The 16,937-nt window shown below is 45.1% G+C and overlaps 1 protein-coding gene across 1 annotated transcript in view; it reads right to left on the reverse strand.

Moving 5' to 3' along the window:
• Positions 1 to 16,937, reverse strand: part of LOC115330148 (insulin-like growth factor-binding protein complex acid labile subunit) — a 66,253-nt gene that overhangs the window by 16,068 nt on the left and 33,248 nt on the right. Inside the window, exon 2 of the mRNA XM_040210940.3 lies at positions 9,728 to 10,722. Coding sequence (XP_040066874.1) covers positions 9,728 to 10,722 — 995 coding nt within the window. The remainder of the gene's footprint in view (positions 1 to 9,727; positions 10,723 to 16,937) is intronic.

Raw genomic sequence — 16,937 nt, forward strand, 5'->3', positions numbered from 1 at the left:
GGGTTTTTCCCATGATTCGACTACTCTCTTTTTCTTTCACTTGTTATTATCTCGTCTAGAGTCGGATCTTTATCTCGTTAGTACTGTTTTTGTGGCTCGAGAAAGGTTTACCCACCTGCGGCGAGAACAGTGCGTTTAATTTTTTCTCCGTACCTTTTTTTTTTTTTAAGTAGGACATTTTCTTTTTTAATTTTTGAGTCCGGTCTAATGTCTGTCAAAATAAATTTCGTACGAAGCGCAACACACTCTCTCAGAATTATCTACAGGAATCCTGCACTGCTGTGCACTTGGAAAGCCTTTCAAGTGTTCATTTGGTCACTCAGTCAACAAGAGGACCGCTCTGTGCCGGTCCAATGACAATCCTGCTTCTGCTTCAATAACAAGTATGGACCCCATTTTGTTTTTGCCAATAATTACTGGTGAAGTTGACCCAAAACATATCCCAATAATTGACTTTTCCCCAGTGAGCCTCTGCGCATGCGTACACCCTCTCTGCTCTCCCTCGCTTCCGCGGTCGCCATTTCCGGAGAGTAGTTTCCCGCAAAACTAACACAGTCAGCACCCATCTTCGCGTATATTTTTGACATTTATTTATGAGCATCGGTAGTATGCAGCATAAAACGTGATAAAAACTGATACATCGGCAAAATATACCAATGTTATTTACGGGTGGATGGAACTTGGGCTGTCCTTCGTTTGCAGTTCGCAGACAACACTTCAGACGGGGCTCGTTACTCGATAAACATATACTGGCGTCCCAAGAGCATAGTAGCCAGCACTCACGCAGAAACTTGGGAGAGTGGACGCCGGAAATCTACGCACTCTGCACTTCGAGGGACCACTAAACGAAGAAGAAAAATAGTGTAATGGAAGTCCCTTCTTGAGTTCACTCGTTTTGCGTGAAGCGCTATAGTTCGCAGACGTTAACACCCAGACACGTACAAAACACTAAACGCGTTTGTAACTTGGCGATTTAGTAGTAATTTAACGAATGATCTGCGCTGACTCTCCGTTGGGGAAAGAAACACGCCGCCCAACATTCCGGAAGTTAGCACAACTCTTTCACCACCGAGGTTCACAGAATCTTAAAGCTTGAATTCGCCGCAAAAGTTAATAGAAGCAGAAACAAAATAGTTTTCCCATGTCGCTCTCTACGTCGCACGACGTTTGCTTTCATTCATACAGACCTTGCATTCAAGTAACTTCTTTGGAAGGAGCGAGGTTCGGCGACCAGCTGGCCAAAGCAGCGTGAACAACTCGTAGCTGCTTACCCCACCCCGTACAAAATTTCGAATGCACAATAGGGGCGTACATGCAGGAACCACGGCTGTTTAAAGTCGCGCTTGCACGCGCTTTTGTCTGTGTGCATTCAGCTTAAAAAACATCTCGACTCGGAGGAACGAGAACACGCCCATTGTTCTCGAACCGTATAGAGCTGCTTCCGCTGCAAAATGAAGCGAGATGCAGCGCTTCGGGTATTTTCAAACCAGCGGTGCTCGACACTCTCGGCTTATACAAACGCACCGAGTGCGCTTTCATAAACCACCTACAACCCCCCCCCCCCCCCACCCCAAAGAAAAAAAGTAGGAGTAAAGGAGAGACTGTTGCAGCCTTTATTTCTAATTAAGTTTTTTTATGTGCCTTGTTTACAACATTTGCCAACGTCTGCTCCATCGAACTTTTCCTGTGACAGATGTCACTGATCATCGTAGTGGGGAACAACTTTCCAGAAACCAAAAACCTATGAGAGCTTCCCTCGATGTTTATTATTTGGAAGGCAATGCCGTTTGGCTCGAGGTTTATCAAGTTACGCTATGGCTGGGTAAAAAAAAAAGTAATCCAACACTCTATCAAATATGCCCAAAGTCAGTGTCTCCCAAACACAACGTGTATCATTTTTTTTCTCTATATTTTGAGCTTACTGTGTAGAAAAATCAAAAATGTGCTTTTAACGTCCAGGAAAACTCAGGATAATGCCGGCCGGTGTGTAAATCATTAGTAAATCATTTCGATAAATGCGACAACGGTACCCTATGACGACACGCTGCACGCGCAAAGGCGTCGAGGGTGTATGGGGTATTGCTATTGACGATATCGGAAAAACTGCTAAAACTTCATATTGCCCACCTGTGTTCCTCACTTGTCTCTCGATATTTGCAGGTTTTCCGGATAGTTGGCTTCCCTTCATCGTGTGAATGACTTACAGAAAACAACGAGTCACTTGTGCAAAAGATAAAGACGAGGTTGTGTGTTTTTTTGTTGATTTGCGGAATGTTTAGAAAATAACTTTGGAATAAAATAACAACATCCAGGAGCATATTTTTCTACTCGCATATTTGTTTCAGCAACTTGCGAGAGGTATACAATTGAGAATGATATTAAAAGACCCGGCGAGAATGTGGCTTACACCGCCTGCCGCGCTATCTATCAGAAGGTATCTGAACCATTACGTAGCTCCAGCGACTGTTTTGTCGTCACTCTACGTTTGACCAATTGTCGCTGCATCGATGCTCATTTCGCCGAAGGTAACGGCCTTTCGTAACTAATGATGAAATTAAGCGTGGCTAAATCTAGAGATCCAGCATGGTGGACGATCATTTTTGGAAGTTAGAAAGTTAGTTTCGGAAGTTCGCAAGAGAAATGACAACAAGCAGTTTCTGTTTTATTTCACGGAGCGCACCTACTATCGGTATTGGCATGGTTGTGGTTTGCCAACCAAGTGGGGAGAACTTATACAGAAATTGAAAATCTGTTATAAATGCCGCTCGTGTAAACAACAGCTTCGATAATAAATCAGCCATTTTTCGTTCGATAAATCTTCGGAGCCAGGCACTTGTCTGGACATTTTCGTATCGTCCGCGACTGTACTTACCAGACTTTTTTTTTCCCCGGTTAGCTTTTTTTACCTATTAAAATATTCAACCGGATTTTATAAAGCTTACAATGCCCTAAGTATCCAAAACTTGGGCCGAAGCGCGCTGAAGATCACTACAACATAAAGGACAGTAAGAATGTACTAAATATACTGTAGCATATTTTGTTTTTCCATACTTATGTGCATTTTGAACGTACGGCGGGTCTTTGGAGTATTCACCAGGAGGTGTGAAGTTCAAAATCAGGCAACTGTAAGTCTCTCCAAAATGTAAAACAAAAAACACATTTCTACAACTATTTTCCACTCAAATAAAAAGGCCCACTAAAAGCAACACGAACGAAATAACTGCATAATTACATTGCCAGCATAAGCAATCATCAGTCAACCATTTATATTGTAACATCTGAATCGCAAAAGGAGTATATAAAACACAAGTTCAGGGTGTCGAACCGGAACCGAACCGAACCGAAAACCGGAACCGAACCGGTATTTTTTCCCGAACTGAACCCGAACCCGAACCATTATATTGTTATCGCGATGAACCCGAACCGGAACTGAACCGGAAAAAAAATAACGGTTACCGGCTCATGTCAAAACGGTTCGGCCACGAGCTGTTGACAATGAATGTGCTATCAATGCCATTTGTTTTTTAAGTGCCGTCAACTGACACACACCTCGCTTACATATTTTTTTTCTCCACTCAGTCTTAGGAATATAAACGCTGCATCCATGAATCTTGACAAACGCTGCATCCATGAATCTTGACATAGGAACCAGTATTGCGCTGGTCGCGGCTTGCACGGACAGCGAACTCTTCTATTTTAATATTTATCCTATTACGTCTTTCTGGCGTTGCGTTCGCTGAAGTGTTTTTCATATTCCGTATCTTGTTTAATTAAAACTTCTTTAAGGGTCTAATTTGAGTTACCGAAGGCTAGTTCAAATAAAGAAAGCTGTATTTTCTCCCCACTGTTCCTTCAATTGCTTACACGCCGAGGTGGCGGGATAGTTAGCGAGTTCTACTTGTAAGTGGGTTTGTAAGGAGGTCGCGGATTTTACAGCTACTGCGTCGGACCCAATTAGATGAAGTCCGAATGCGTAAACGTCGGTGAGGTAACCTTTGAGTGCACATAAAGAAACCATTCCTGGTAGAAATCCCTGAGCCTTACACTACGATGTATCCCGTTTCGTATGTGCTGATTTCAGATGTTTTATTTGTAATTTATTTTGATGTTGCAATTTGTCATTTATAATTTCCGAACCGGTTCGCGAACCGGTTCAGCGCCCCGAACCGGTTCGCGAACCGGTTCGCGGATCGAATTAATCAAACCGGAACTGAACCGGAACAAAATAAATTTACCTGAACCTGAACCGTAACCGAACCCGTATTTTTTTCGGTTCGACACACTGCACAAGATAAAGGAATTCTGAAAGTTTAGAGGGCTTTTTTGAAATCACTCATTTATTTAGATATTGGGGAGGGGGGCGGGGGTCGACTGATTGAAAGTGTTTTCATTATTATAGTCTGACAAAGGTTTTGCCAATTAATCTCTCTTCTTGGGGCGCATGTGCGAGGATAGTAAGATTATTTGAAAATGTTAGTTCGAGCGAATATTGACACTACAGAATAGTGATAGATTTCCGGATTTTCTAGAAGATAATCACATATGAACAAAATCTATGGGCAGCATATTATAAAAATAGAGCGAAAAAGTTTAATATTTTAATCTTTCTACGCTGCTCGGAATGGTTTAGTTTCTTTGCTGCCAATTATGATGATGTAAAATTTAGCGTCTTACACTTTCCATAAATAGCTCAATTTGCTTTACCTTATTAAGTTTCGAATTTTTTTTTTTATTTCGCATTTTAGCAGATTCCAACTTCGACCGCATCAAGGATCATTACGCTTAAAATTTGATGGGATACTCTCCGTGATGCCTTTCTTGAGTTTTTGACGACGCATGCGTAATTTGGGAAATGGTGATGAATAGCAGTTTGGAATGTACTAAGAGCAGCGAAAGTAGCACGATATAGTTACACCAAAATATTTGTATTTCGGGCGTTATTTAAATGATAAATGATATCCAATGCCGTAATATTTTTTATGCACAAATCAACGGCCTTTTCGAACTTCAGATGGATTTTCTGCGCGCTTGGTCAATTGTTAATGCCTAAAAAAAAGAAATTAAGTCATATACGGTCAGCTACGGTAGAGATTGCCTTAAACACAATTCAATCACTCCCGCAAAACGGCGTGTTGCAATGCTTGGTTGTATTTTTACTATAGAAAAGGCAACGATAATTGTAGTATTTGGTTTGCCGAGGTGCTTAGGTTGCGTAGGTCAAGTTTTCGTCAAAAAAAGCGATATTGAAGTCCACTTTATTGTAGTCAACGGTGATGTCCATTAGTTTGCAGGCATGGAGTCCTTCTGTCTTTGCTTACTCTTTTTTGCTTTTTTTTTACTCCGCTTCTCGTTTTACAACCACAGCTGGTGGACTCGGTGCTGCCGGGGATACAGCGTATTCGGCGTGTTAATATTTAAAAAAAAGAAAGCAGCGGCCGATTGTTTAGTTGACGTGGTGCTGGAATAACCGCATGTTTGCTTGTTTTCCGAAGCTCTGAAGCAAAGGACCCGAGCTCTTGTGGTGCGCCCATTGCGCGACTCTGGTGGCGCACGGCGGCAAACGTAATTGTGCTCCTTGGCGACTCGAACAATAAAGGCCTGTTCACACATGCAGCGAAGCGCCACAAGCCTAGCGCTGACCTCGCGCTAAGCGCGTGCTGACGGGAGCGTTCACCAGCTGTGTATCGCACCGTCGAAGCTGTTGCTCATGGCAGATGATAGGCAGCTGACAATACCTGAGCAGCGCTTATACATCATATTATATTAAGAAATAGGTCCGAGCGTTAGCTGAAGAAAAGAAAGGATTTCTATGTATATATTTTTTTTTTATCTAGACCTGTCTATTTCATTGGGGCTATAGCAGAAGTCAGCAATACACAGATAAACCAACAATACAACAAATGACAAAAAAATTGCAACAAGATCAAATTAGATAAAAATAAGCATTCCCCCCCCCCTTTTTTCCCTCGCACACAAACACACACAAATAAAGAAAAGAAAACAGATATATAATCGATGGGCCCTGAAAAGGAAGAACTGTGATTGGTGTTACCAGGTCATCGCGAGGCGGCATACGTGCACGAGCTCCTGAGTACGTCCGTCTCGATAAACAAGACCTGCGAGACGAAACCCACGACGGCAAGGAAGAGCGAGGCGGAACCGTCCAAGCAAAAGATAGACCACAACGGTCGTGACGTAAATAATCAGCACTGATAATATTCGGCGCCCCTCTTTCTTTTTGTTTCTCGCCTACACTCTAAAAAAAGCCCGTGAGTCTGCTTTCCCACACAACACTCGGAGAGCCAATCACCGCAACTTACGGAGGCAGCTCAGCGAATGACAATGCCGAAACATATCTTTAGATCACTGTGGTTTAGACCAAGCACAGTGATCTAAAGACATTAAGCAATGCAAGCGTGACGTTTTGCATCGCTTAATGTCAAAACTCAGACTGCGTTTTTTGGTCTAAACGTATGTTTCGGCATTGTCATTCGCTGAGCTGCCTCCGTAAGTTGCGGCGATTGGCTCTCCGAGTGTTGTGCGTGAAAGTATACGCACAAACTTGTTTTAGAGCGTACGGGTATCTACGATTGAGGCCACTTACAGGGGTTAGTACGTCGGTTATAGTCACTCCAGTTATTGTCTCGGTCGCCGAGGCACACGTCCCTCGCGATTGGTGATGTCTCCCAAAGGGTAGCGCGAGCGTCTTCACTTCATTATTCTGGATTTTGTGTCGTCACAGAGCCGATATTTCTGGAGAGATTGTGACCCTGGTCATCTGTGAAATAAATACTGCCGTTATATTTCAATGTATCGATCATGCCGTCATAGCACATGCAGAACTGCGTTTTACAAGGAACGCAGATAACACATACTCCAGTTTCAGGCTCCCACACTGTGTCAGGGGTCGCCACGTCCTCGTTTTGAACCGTTCACTTGTTGTTTTCGAAGCTTTCGCGGCTGGCGAAGTCTTCTCGAAGCATCTTTCAGTCCACTCTGCCTCTGTTCCCTTTCTTTAAGGCGAAAGCCTTATATGCCCCATTACACGAAAAGGTGACGTCGGCCTTGTGCCCGAAAGATGGACATAAAAATACGTCATCAAGCACGTGCCACTGAAGATAAAGCGGACGCGCATCAGAAATAAAACACAATAAAAAACACAGCCACGCAGATGCCTCGTCACAGAAGCCGGGAAGAGGGCGAAGCGCCTCGCGTGCGCAGTGGGGGTGCGTGATATCGCCGCCGGAGCGCCGTCTGCAAAAGGTGCGCTTTGGACTTCATCTGTGCTCGTTGTGTGCTTTCTCTGGTGGACTGTAATGCGACCGCGCGGGACTACAATGCCTTCGCATTCCTACACGTAAGCACTCTTAAGTGTCCTCCTGTGTAATTTTCACCGCAGTTGCGTCGTGCGCCGGCGAAGATCGCGGCGCAGGTATTTGGCAGCCGGCCAACACTGTTCGACCGTCACACGTGCTTCACATTTTAAGGCAAAATCAGAGTTGTCTTCGGTAGAAGTTTTGTATTAAAAGAATTCAACCTGGTTACCTGCAGCTGAAAAAAATGTATGTGGGTGCAGTTGCATTATTGTGGTGACGGAACAGTTTCGAGCGTCAATATTCATGATAATCGAATGATAAAAGGCACGGCTTTATACGTGGTTATAGTGTGACTCACGCTCATTACGCACGTAAGAATTCTGAATTAGCGATTGCAAACGTGCTCTACTGCACTGTTGCATGCTAATCTCTGCGCTATCATTGAGCAAAATGCCTGTCTGCAGGGAGATGCCAAGAGTGGCCTCTCAGTCGTGGCCTGTTGCTTATTTACAACAAGCGCCTCGGAGAACCGGCAGGGATTAATCACCCTTCATAGTTCAATACGTTCAATACTTTCTTTCATAATAAGACAAATGGCCAAAGCTACTGCCTTAGCGAGCCAATTAGAGCGCCGGAACGAGGCACATGACGATGTAGCGTCAGCGAGCCAGACTCCCGTGGGGAGCTGTAACATGCTTCGTTCTGTTCCTGTGATTGAAACACGCTGGCTAAGCGTTCGCCCCTCGAGTCATGTTTCATTACTGTGGTTGTCGAGAGCGGTTATAACGAAGTCAACAGGAATGGGAAACTTCGCTATATCCGCTATTTCGTTATTACTTACTTCGTTATAGCCGGTCTCGACTACCTCCGTTCGCAAAACATCATTCATAATATGAGTCGCCCTTAATAATAAGACAAAAAATCCATGCATTTTCCCAGTTTGTTCCCGAGCAATACGCCAATGTACGGAGAGAAAATGAGGAAGTGGAAATTATTATAGCACGCGGAGCCGCGAGAGCGCGGAGCTGTGGTTAAATGATTAGGGGGTAGACACAAAGCCTTTGTATCTGCTCAATCTTTGAATGTGTTCGAAGTGTGAGCAGAGACAAAGGCAGCCATCTTTACATGTACTCACTAATCATTCCAACCAGAGCTCAGCTTTCCGGGCCACCGCGCGCTCGCATGATCTCCTCTCCCTCAGTTTTTCCCGCATAACTGGCTCTCCAGACTATTGAAGTCCATGTTCACGAGACGCGAATTACCACGCCATAACAAGGCGGATGTACTCATGATTACAGAGAACTAATGAGGTTTTTCCTAATTTCACGGGTTTCTATAACAACTACCGCGGCACAGGCCCCTGCAAACTGAAATGACAAATCTCCGGGTTGAACAATGACACGCGGAATAATGTCACCTTTTGTTTTTGCGGGCAGTAGCGCGTAGCAATAACAAGCTGCTATACTCTATCGGCAACACAGAATACGGAAGAAATTCCGCTCCGCGAGGAGGAAAGTCGGGCACCGCTGTTCGACTACTCCGTCACGGGAGCTCTCCCCGAGGGAGGCCGGTGGGAGGACGCCGACGACGGCTTCCGAGTTTGCTTGAAAGACCCGAGAGATTTCGGGGAGGGACCCGCAAGATCGGACCTATCAGGCCCCGAAAGAACGCCGCCATGCCTCACTTGAAATCGTTCGGGCTCATTGAGTGAACCCCGGAGAGTCGTTTGACCGGCTTGGAGCAAGACAGAGGCTCATGAATACAATGATCCGCTGGGTCATTGTATTCAGAGCCTCGTGCGATGCGAGGCCTGGCTTTCCGTAGCAAGTTCCTGTGTTTAGCCTTAGAAATTGAATCATATATTCATATACGTGCAACTTCAAACAAAAAACTAAGATAGTAAAAAGAAATGGCAGTGACTTTTATTTCATAAGTAAGATAATGATTGAAATGCAGCATTTTAGCAGCGATCGCGTAAATTTGTTTTAAATGCGTTGAACAGACGTTTCGAGGAGTGAAAAAGAACCTATATCTTTATCAGTTTCCTCGCTAAATTTAGCGACGGAACTGACGGTGCGTAGGTCATGTGCAGTGTTGTAGGCGTTACCGAATAAAAGTAACGAAAGACGTTACTCGCTCCTTGCAATAAAAGGAACGCGTTACCAACCTATGTTACCGCAAAATAAAACGAACGTCTTACCTTTACTGTTAAAAAATAACGTAAGTTACTCTAGCGTTACTTTTTTGTATTTATGAATGAACAGGTTTTGCTCATTTGACATTACAGGTATGCATAAGCGCCGTAATTCAAGATATATTATTTACATCCAGAAAACTAAACGTAGTTGCCTTATTTTTTATGGTTCCACCTAAAGAAAACATATATTCACGTCTCATTGAAAGGGGCTCACCAGTGAGGCTCATGTCGAAGGACTCTGCGCCGATCTTCCTTAAGTCCTCGACCGTCCTCCAGGTAAGCGTGAGCAGCCTGTTCTGCGAAATGTCCACGGTCACCAGATTGGGCGCCCCGACGAACATGTTTGCAGACAAGACACGCAGCCGGTTGTGGGAGAGGTACAGGACCGTCAGGTGCGCGAGTCTGTCAAAGGCCACGGGATCCACCTCGGAGATCTCGTTGTACTTGAGGTCGAGTTCGGACAGGAGGGGCATGGCGCCGAAGACCCGGGCGTCTAACCGCCGCAGCTTGTTCCTGAACAAGTCCAGACGCTTCACTTGGGAAAGGCCCTCGAACGTGCGCTCGGTCAAGTTAGTCATCGCGTTGTCACTTAGGTCGAGCTCTTTCAGCTTCGAGAGCCCCGCGAAGGCGAAGTCCTCGATGACCTCGATCTGGTTCCGCTCGAGGAACAGGTAGGTCAGCAGGGGAAGGTGCGTGAAGGAGCGCGTCGTTAAACGCTCGAGTTTGTTGTCTCCCAGTTCGAGTTTCCTCAGCCGTGGTAAGTGGGCGATAGAATCCTTCTGGAGCTGCGTGATCCCGTTGGAATCGAGAGAAAGGACGGCGAGCTTGGAGAGGTTGTAGAAAGAGTGACTCTTCAGAGAGCCCAGCTCGGCCTGCGAGAATTTGAGGCGCTCGAGAAGCGGTTTCCGACGCAGGAACGCACTGGGCACGAAGTCCAGCTTGGACTTCTCTCCGAACGCGGTGAAGGTGACCGCCATGACTGACGGTTGCCTTTCAAGGGACTTGAAGACGGCGTGGTCAGCCGACAACGTCCTGACTACGAAACACGTCACTTCCGTGCCGCCCTCCACGCCGGAGTCCCGCACTTCGTCGCAGCGACAGGACATTGGCTGGTCTGAGGGCTCACACACACTGGGAATCAGCTCTTCTGTGGCTTCCGTCATCGTATGCGTCTGCGCGAGCAGACCCAGAAGGAGGAGTGCCGGAAACCTGTAAAAGCGAACCGGGGTTGCGTCGTCTCAGGATTTGCGAGGAATTGGCGTGACAAACTGGGGGGTTCGTATCATACGTACACACGTTGAAAATATCCCTACTCTCTTCGACACTCTTACCCCCCATTCACACTGGAAGCGGATCCGCGTTCGCGAAGCGGTTGCGAACGCGGTTGTATAAAGATCCAGTGCATTTGCACGCGCATTTGATGTCATCAAATGCGCGTGCAATTGTACTGAATCCTTATACAACCGCGTTCGCAACCGCTTTGCGAACGCGGATCCGCTTCCAGTGTGAATGAGCCCTTAGACCAACCTGAGTGCAAACTGACCCACGATGCATCCAAAACACCAGTCGTCAATGTTTCTTTTTAAACATTTTAGACAGTGGTAACTGCGGGCGCACCACGGCACTCCTGTGGTCATTCAGCTCGGAGTTACAAAAGAACCTCCTCTCATTTTGCCACCGAGGCCAGCCACTGGAGTGTAATACGGATAGCCGTTTTTAATGGTGGAGAAGATTAGAGATATATTTGTGCTTCGTGTGCATCGCGGTACGATATACATGCAGAGGCCTCTGAGAGGGTTCGTCCCTCGACATCACGTGGCAAGTTAACGGCTCACATCTATGGAGGAACTATGCAAATGTCCACCAATAAAGAAGAGGACTATGAAATACAGGTGCAATCACATGCAGAGTTAATGGGGCTGGCTTGGGATTAAAATTCGTTTTTAGAGGTACGCTCACACCCTGCATCTTTTTCACCAAAACATGGTGCGGGTTGCAAAGAATCCATGTTTTAGCACGAGTGTAGTCTCAGCGGCTTAAATGTTTGCCGGGCGGCACTTGGTCCGAAAACCGTCCACTCGAACCCTATTTTCCCTTGATGTCTCTACTTGGCATTCCCGGAGAGTCAGAAACATTGCAACTGTTCAGCTATAGTACCAAGAGGACAGCCATCTTCGGAGTTTCTTCCAGAAAAAGACCGCAATCAGTGTGATGGCCAACTGCATCGAATGTGAAAGCTAATTTGAAAGTCCAAGGCAACAACCGACGTGTTTTATGGCCTATATTTCCACCGTCTTGCCTAATTAGATGGGGAAACTGCAGCGACATTCTGGCGCCTCCGGAGTGTTATGTTGGCTGTGCATGGTCTCGTCCGAAAATAATCACGGTGATTGCAACCTCACTCCGCCTACTGTCAACTCTATGTCGTAGAAAGGTTCACTTTCATGAGGAGATATCATGCTTGAGTCACCGTTCGGTTTGTGTAACATACCGGTGTTCTTTTCGGAACTTGCGGCTTTTGTGGTTGCAGGCTGGCGAAAGGTATTAACCTAATTGGTGCTCAGAGGATTTATCAAGAGACTGTTCGCTTGTTCCATCCTTACTAAAACCCTGTTATTAAGGTTAAGGTTTCGTACTAAATTATTCGTGTTCTGTCCTTTCCGACGACCCACTTTTCCTAAAATCTCGAACAAATTAGGCAGCCCCTTATAATTTGCAATTAGCGAGTCATTTCCACATAAAATGGTAACTACGGAGCAAGGATTGGAGTGAAGGACACAGCGAGGATTCATTGGAAGAGTGCAAATGTTACTTTACTCTTCATGCCAATAAGCTTTACTAAAAACATTTATCTGGTTATACATAAAGGGTGTTATGTTCACGCAGTGAAGCAGCAGTTGAAACTTCCATAGCTAAAACAGATCTGAATATAGTTTAGCAAATAACACCGGCCGCTCTGAAGGGTGCTGTAATATGGTATATGAAAGGTTTTCAAAGAATTTCTACCCGCAGAGATCTCAGAGAGGAAAACAATCTAACCTAGAGAGGAAAGGCGGCAAATGACAAAGTCAGAAAAATGTATTGGCCGAAATCTTAATTAATCTACGTAACACAGGGCACGTGATCCTACGAACTTCCAGGAGTTCGTGACTCAGTTTCGCGGCGTATGTGGACTTGGCATATGAGTCAAAACGTATTTCCGGCATTCGCATTCTCAGAGCTTCCTCCATAAATATTTTGGGAACAACTACTTGTAACACCCCAGAGGCAATGAAGAGTGCAAGGTGCGAGTTCATGGGCTACCATATCTGGATTTTCTTAAATACACATTTTATAAACTCCAAATGAAGCGTCTCGTGAAAGTTTCATCCTAATAACTTGAGCGGAATTGACAAAGGCAAGTACTTTCAATTACCCAACTACACATCAAGTTGCGCGAATTATAAAAGAAAAAACGGCTCACGCCAATTTTTTTTCGCATCGGCTGCAAATTTCCAACTTTTTTTTTTATTGCACCATTCTTACTGAAAGGCGTGACCTGAGTATATTTTCTTATAAACAAAAAGATACTATATTTATTCCTTTCAAAAATGATTTTGATTATCTCCTTTTCTCGTTCTTAACGTGTGTGTTTTTTTTTTTCGTAAATAAATAAACGATAACATTTTTAAAGAAACCACCTCTAGAAGAAAAATTCACATAAAGTACAAAAACCGAAACACCAAGTCGCAAAAATTGTGAAAAAAATATAAATACAGTAAACGCTGTCAAAATAAATAAATGATGTCTATTCTTCGGGGTTGACATTCTGCAAGAGGGACGGTTGGGGAGGGATGCGTGCGTCATCGCTCTCCAACCGTTAAAGGGAAGTGGGGCGGCAGCGGTGATACTTTTTTTTATCTTTAAGCCAGTGAAGGACGTCGAATTGCGCTACAGACTGCGATATGTAGCGCTTAGCGCATGTGACCGGAATTATCCCGAAACCACAATTTGTCTCCCCTTTGTCAGCGGGTTTGAAGCGCCTGGACGAAAACGGTCGAGCCGTGCGCCTCGCTATTTTTAGGATGTGGTCCTCTCCGAAAGATTTATGGGTCGAGGATGAGTCAGTTGCGCTGTAATGAGGTTATGCGAAAAAAAATCTATGCAAGGGGGAAAGCCTGCGCCACCCGCGCCGGATCGAGCCACCAAGCTTGGGAGGGACAAAGCAACCTCTCGCGTGAAAATTGACGTACCGCTCATCCGCTTCTTCATCTCTTAGATCGGTGTCAGTAGCTTGTGTACCGATTATTCGCCCTTTCTAGCAATACCAGTCACCACCTCGCTACTTTCGGCAGAACTACTCCCAAGGGCTGTCGAGAATGACGTTTCTTTCCAACGGACTTTCCGTCTGCTAGTTTCTGCAGGATAAAGAAATGAACCTCGGGGACAACTACAAACACTCCCAGAGGGTGCAATGTAAAACATGCCACAAAGTTCGTGGAGTGCGAAGAGAGAAAGGTCTATTCAATTCCACTAGCCTGCAGCAGTCAGTACATCGGACAAACTGGGAGATGCGTCAACCATCGACTCAGAGAACACAACTTGGAAGCATCAAAGGCTTCAGATGAGCCTTTTAACCCAATCGTCGTTCACAGCCGCACGCGCGTGCGGTGACTGTACTCTTTATTTCTCTGATACCAGAATACTGGGCGGGCACACTAACAGATTTGGGAATGAAATCATTAAATCATTGACCATAGAGACTCTCAATAATATTTCTTTACCTTCATTATCCGTAACAAAGACAGAGGTCGGATTCTTAACAGCAGATATCATCATTTATTATTCCTTGAAGGCCCAGGGGGCATTATACATATTGAACATATTAATACATGACAATATTACTGGCACCTCGTCGTGAGCCTAGTGCTTTTTAAACTGTTAGATGTATAGCCATTTCACCTTGGGACTGTCAACATTATTTCTGCACCTTCATTATCACCGACAATGATAGAAGTTGAATTCCTTGCACCAGAGATAACTAGATAACTTATAGCTCATCGTGACGCCAACGCATTTTAAACTTTTTTTATTTATAGTAAACTATTTTTTGTTTTAAAACAATTTTCTCCTTTCCTTTTTTGAAAATGTTGGAACCTTTGGGAGGGGAGGGGGGGTTATATTTTGTGCCATTTATTTGTTGTTGCTCAATGAAAGAAGTCCTGCTTCCGTCCCAGTCCTAGATGCTTTAGCCTTTCAAGTATTCGTGAGCATCCTGTCACCTTTGATTTGAAGGAATTGCAACGCGATGGTGAGGGCCTGTTTGACACTCTAGTCCAAGTGGCAACATTTATTGCTCGTCAATCATTCTTCAGCCGGGGTCACACTGCTTATACCTCGTAAGAAATACAGACTGCATGCAGATTCGAACGCGACTCACCGCGAGATCTGTGCTTTGAATGCAGCATGCCAATCAGTTCAATAAGGAAACTTGGGCACGCGGCATTCGAACCACGAATACTGCGGCGACTCGTGTTTGCAGACTGTCTCTTGTACAGTGTATGAGAAGTGCAAACCCAGCTTCATTCGCGGTGAGAAGCTCGCGAGGGACGCTTCTGCTTTCCTCACTATGGGTAGTGCAACGTGCTACCCACGCGGCTATGTTTTAATTTTTATACCGCGTAGAAGTACAGCATTGCACCTGCTTGCACCAGCAGAGGAAGTTGAAGTATCCTCACTCTGGGTTGTGGAAAAATTCCACCAGGTGGCGATACCCAAACTTGTCGCCGCGAATAGTCGCTGTATAGTCACTGAAAGCTGAAGAATCGCAAGGCGTGGTGAGTCGTGGGCATCTTCTTATCGTCCCGAGTGCAGTCAGGTTCAGGCTATAACCATCAAAGCGCGTGAACATATTAAGTCCCTCTAGGCGTTTCTCAAGCTGTCCCTGATTGGACTAGCTTAAAGAAAAGCAAGGTTGACTCGTTATCTTCACCGGTTTCGTGATAAGTACTTCGGTGTTCTTATTGCCGAATGCCGCAATAGTGTTCGTTGCGGACCGATAATAAAAATCTCAGAACTTACACGCCCTGCGTACCTTAAAATGTTAGTAACTTTGGGAAAATTAAAAAAAAACGCCGGTGTTGTGATTTTTTTTTTAACGTTATCATTGGTGTAGATTACCCACCGTCTTTCACATTGACTGAACTGACTGAAAACAGCTAACCATCTGAAAAAATGTCTTGTTTGTTTACCTTTCTGCGTAGCGCTTGGAGAGCCAATTGAGTGTTTTAGGGAACCGTTTTTGTACATCCGACACGGTACGATGGTCCCTCCGATACGAACTGCGGATGCGCTACCACAGAATACTTCCATATGAGCAGTTCGTACCGGAAGGCCCACCGTAGCGTATCGGATGTGCAGAAACGATTCCCTGAAACTTTTTATCGACTGCGATCTCCGGAAAAAACTTGGCGAATGATGAAGCTGAAAGAAGAATAAAAAATAAAAAGATAAGGCTGAGGCTTTACAACGAGGGATGATACTGAGCATCGCGTCAGCATGTGAAACGTCAGGCTGAATGTCGCATCAAAGACTTTATTGGTAGTTTCAAACATTCATTTATCAATTCAATCTTTTTTTTTCTTGTGCTTATGAACCGCTTTCGCTTTCTAATGATGCGTAATATTCATATAGCATAAAGGGGAACAATAAATTCTACAGCGTATTAAGGAAAGACCTGAGCGCGATAAAAAATGGGTTAAAAACGTCAATATATGGAGCGTCAATGGTATTATACAAGTTCTGAACATGTTTCCGGCCTCGTTCATCGCCAAGCTGCCTTCGCAAATCGTACTTTTGGCTCCAGAAGTGCAGTGCAGAAAAGTGGGAATTAGACGTTGAAGCATTTCATAGAGTGTTCCACGTCCGTTGCGGCATATTGTGTTCTCGGGTGCTCCGAGTGATGACTGTTCTAACACGGCCATGGATTGTACCGATGTACAGGGTGATTCAAGGAGACGCCAGGCTCTTTAAATCTACCGCAAAATTCGGTTTCTTAAACTATCGCGCCACGACTCTGTGCAGCGTTGCCCACAGATGGTGCATTTTTTTTTTTTGTGAAATTTGCAAAGAGCGAACCTACCTGAGGAAAAAGTAAAGAAAGAAAAAGACTTAGCTCCTATGGAAACGCAGCGACGCCACCGGTCTTCAAACAGCACGGCACCTTTTCGCACGGGAGACAAGAGATGGCGCAAGCGGTCGAGACTTCAACTGCCGCCAACGAACGAGTATACGACGGTGAGAGCCGGCGTCTTTAGCAGACAAGGAACTGCAGTTCCTTGTTGTTACCGCGCCTGTTTTTGTTTCTGCGACTGTCGCCGCCTCCGGAATGCGCGGCGCTTTTGAGTCGAATAGATTGTCTGCTAAAAACGTCGGCTCTCGGCGCC

Source organism: Ixodes scapularis, unplaced genomic scaffold (genome assembly GCF_016920785.2).
Source record: "Ixodes scapularis isolate PalLabHiFi unplaced genomic scaffold, ASM1692078v2 ptg000376l_1__unscaffolded, whole genome shotgun sequence".
Classification (NCBI taxonomy): Eukaryota; Metazoa; Arthropoda; class Arachnida; order Ixodida; family Ixodidae; genus Ixodes; species Ixodes scapularis.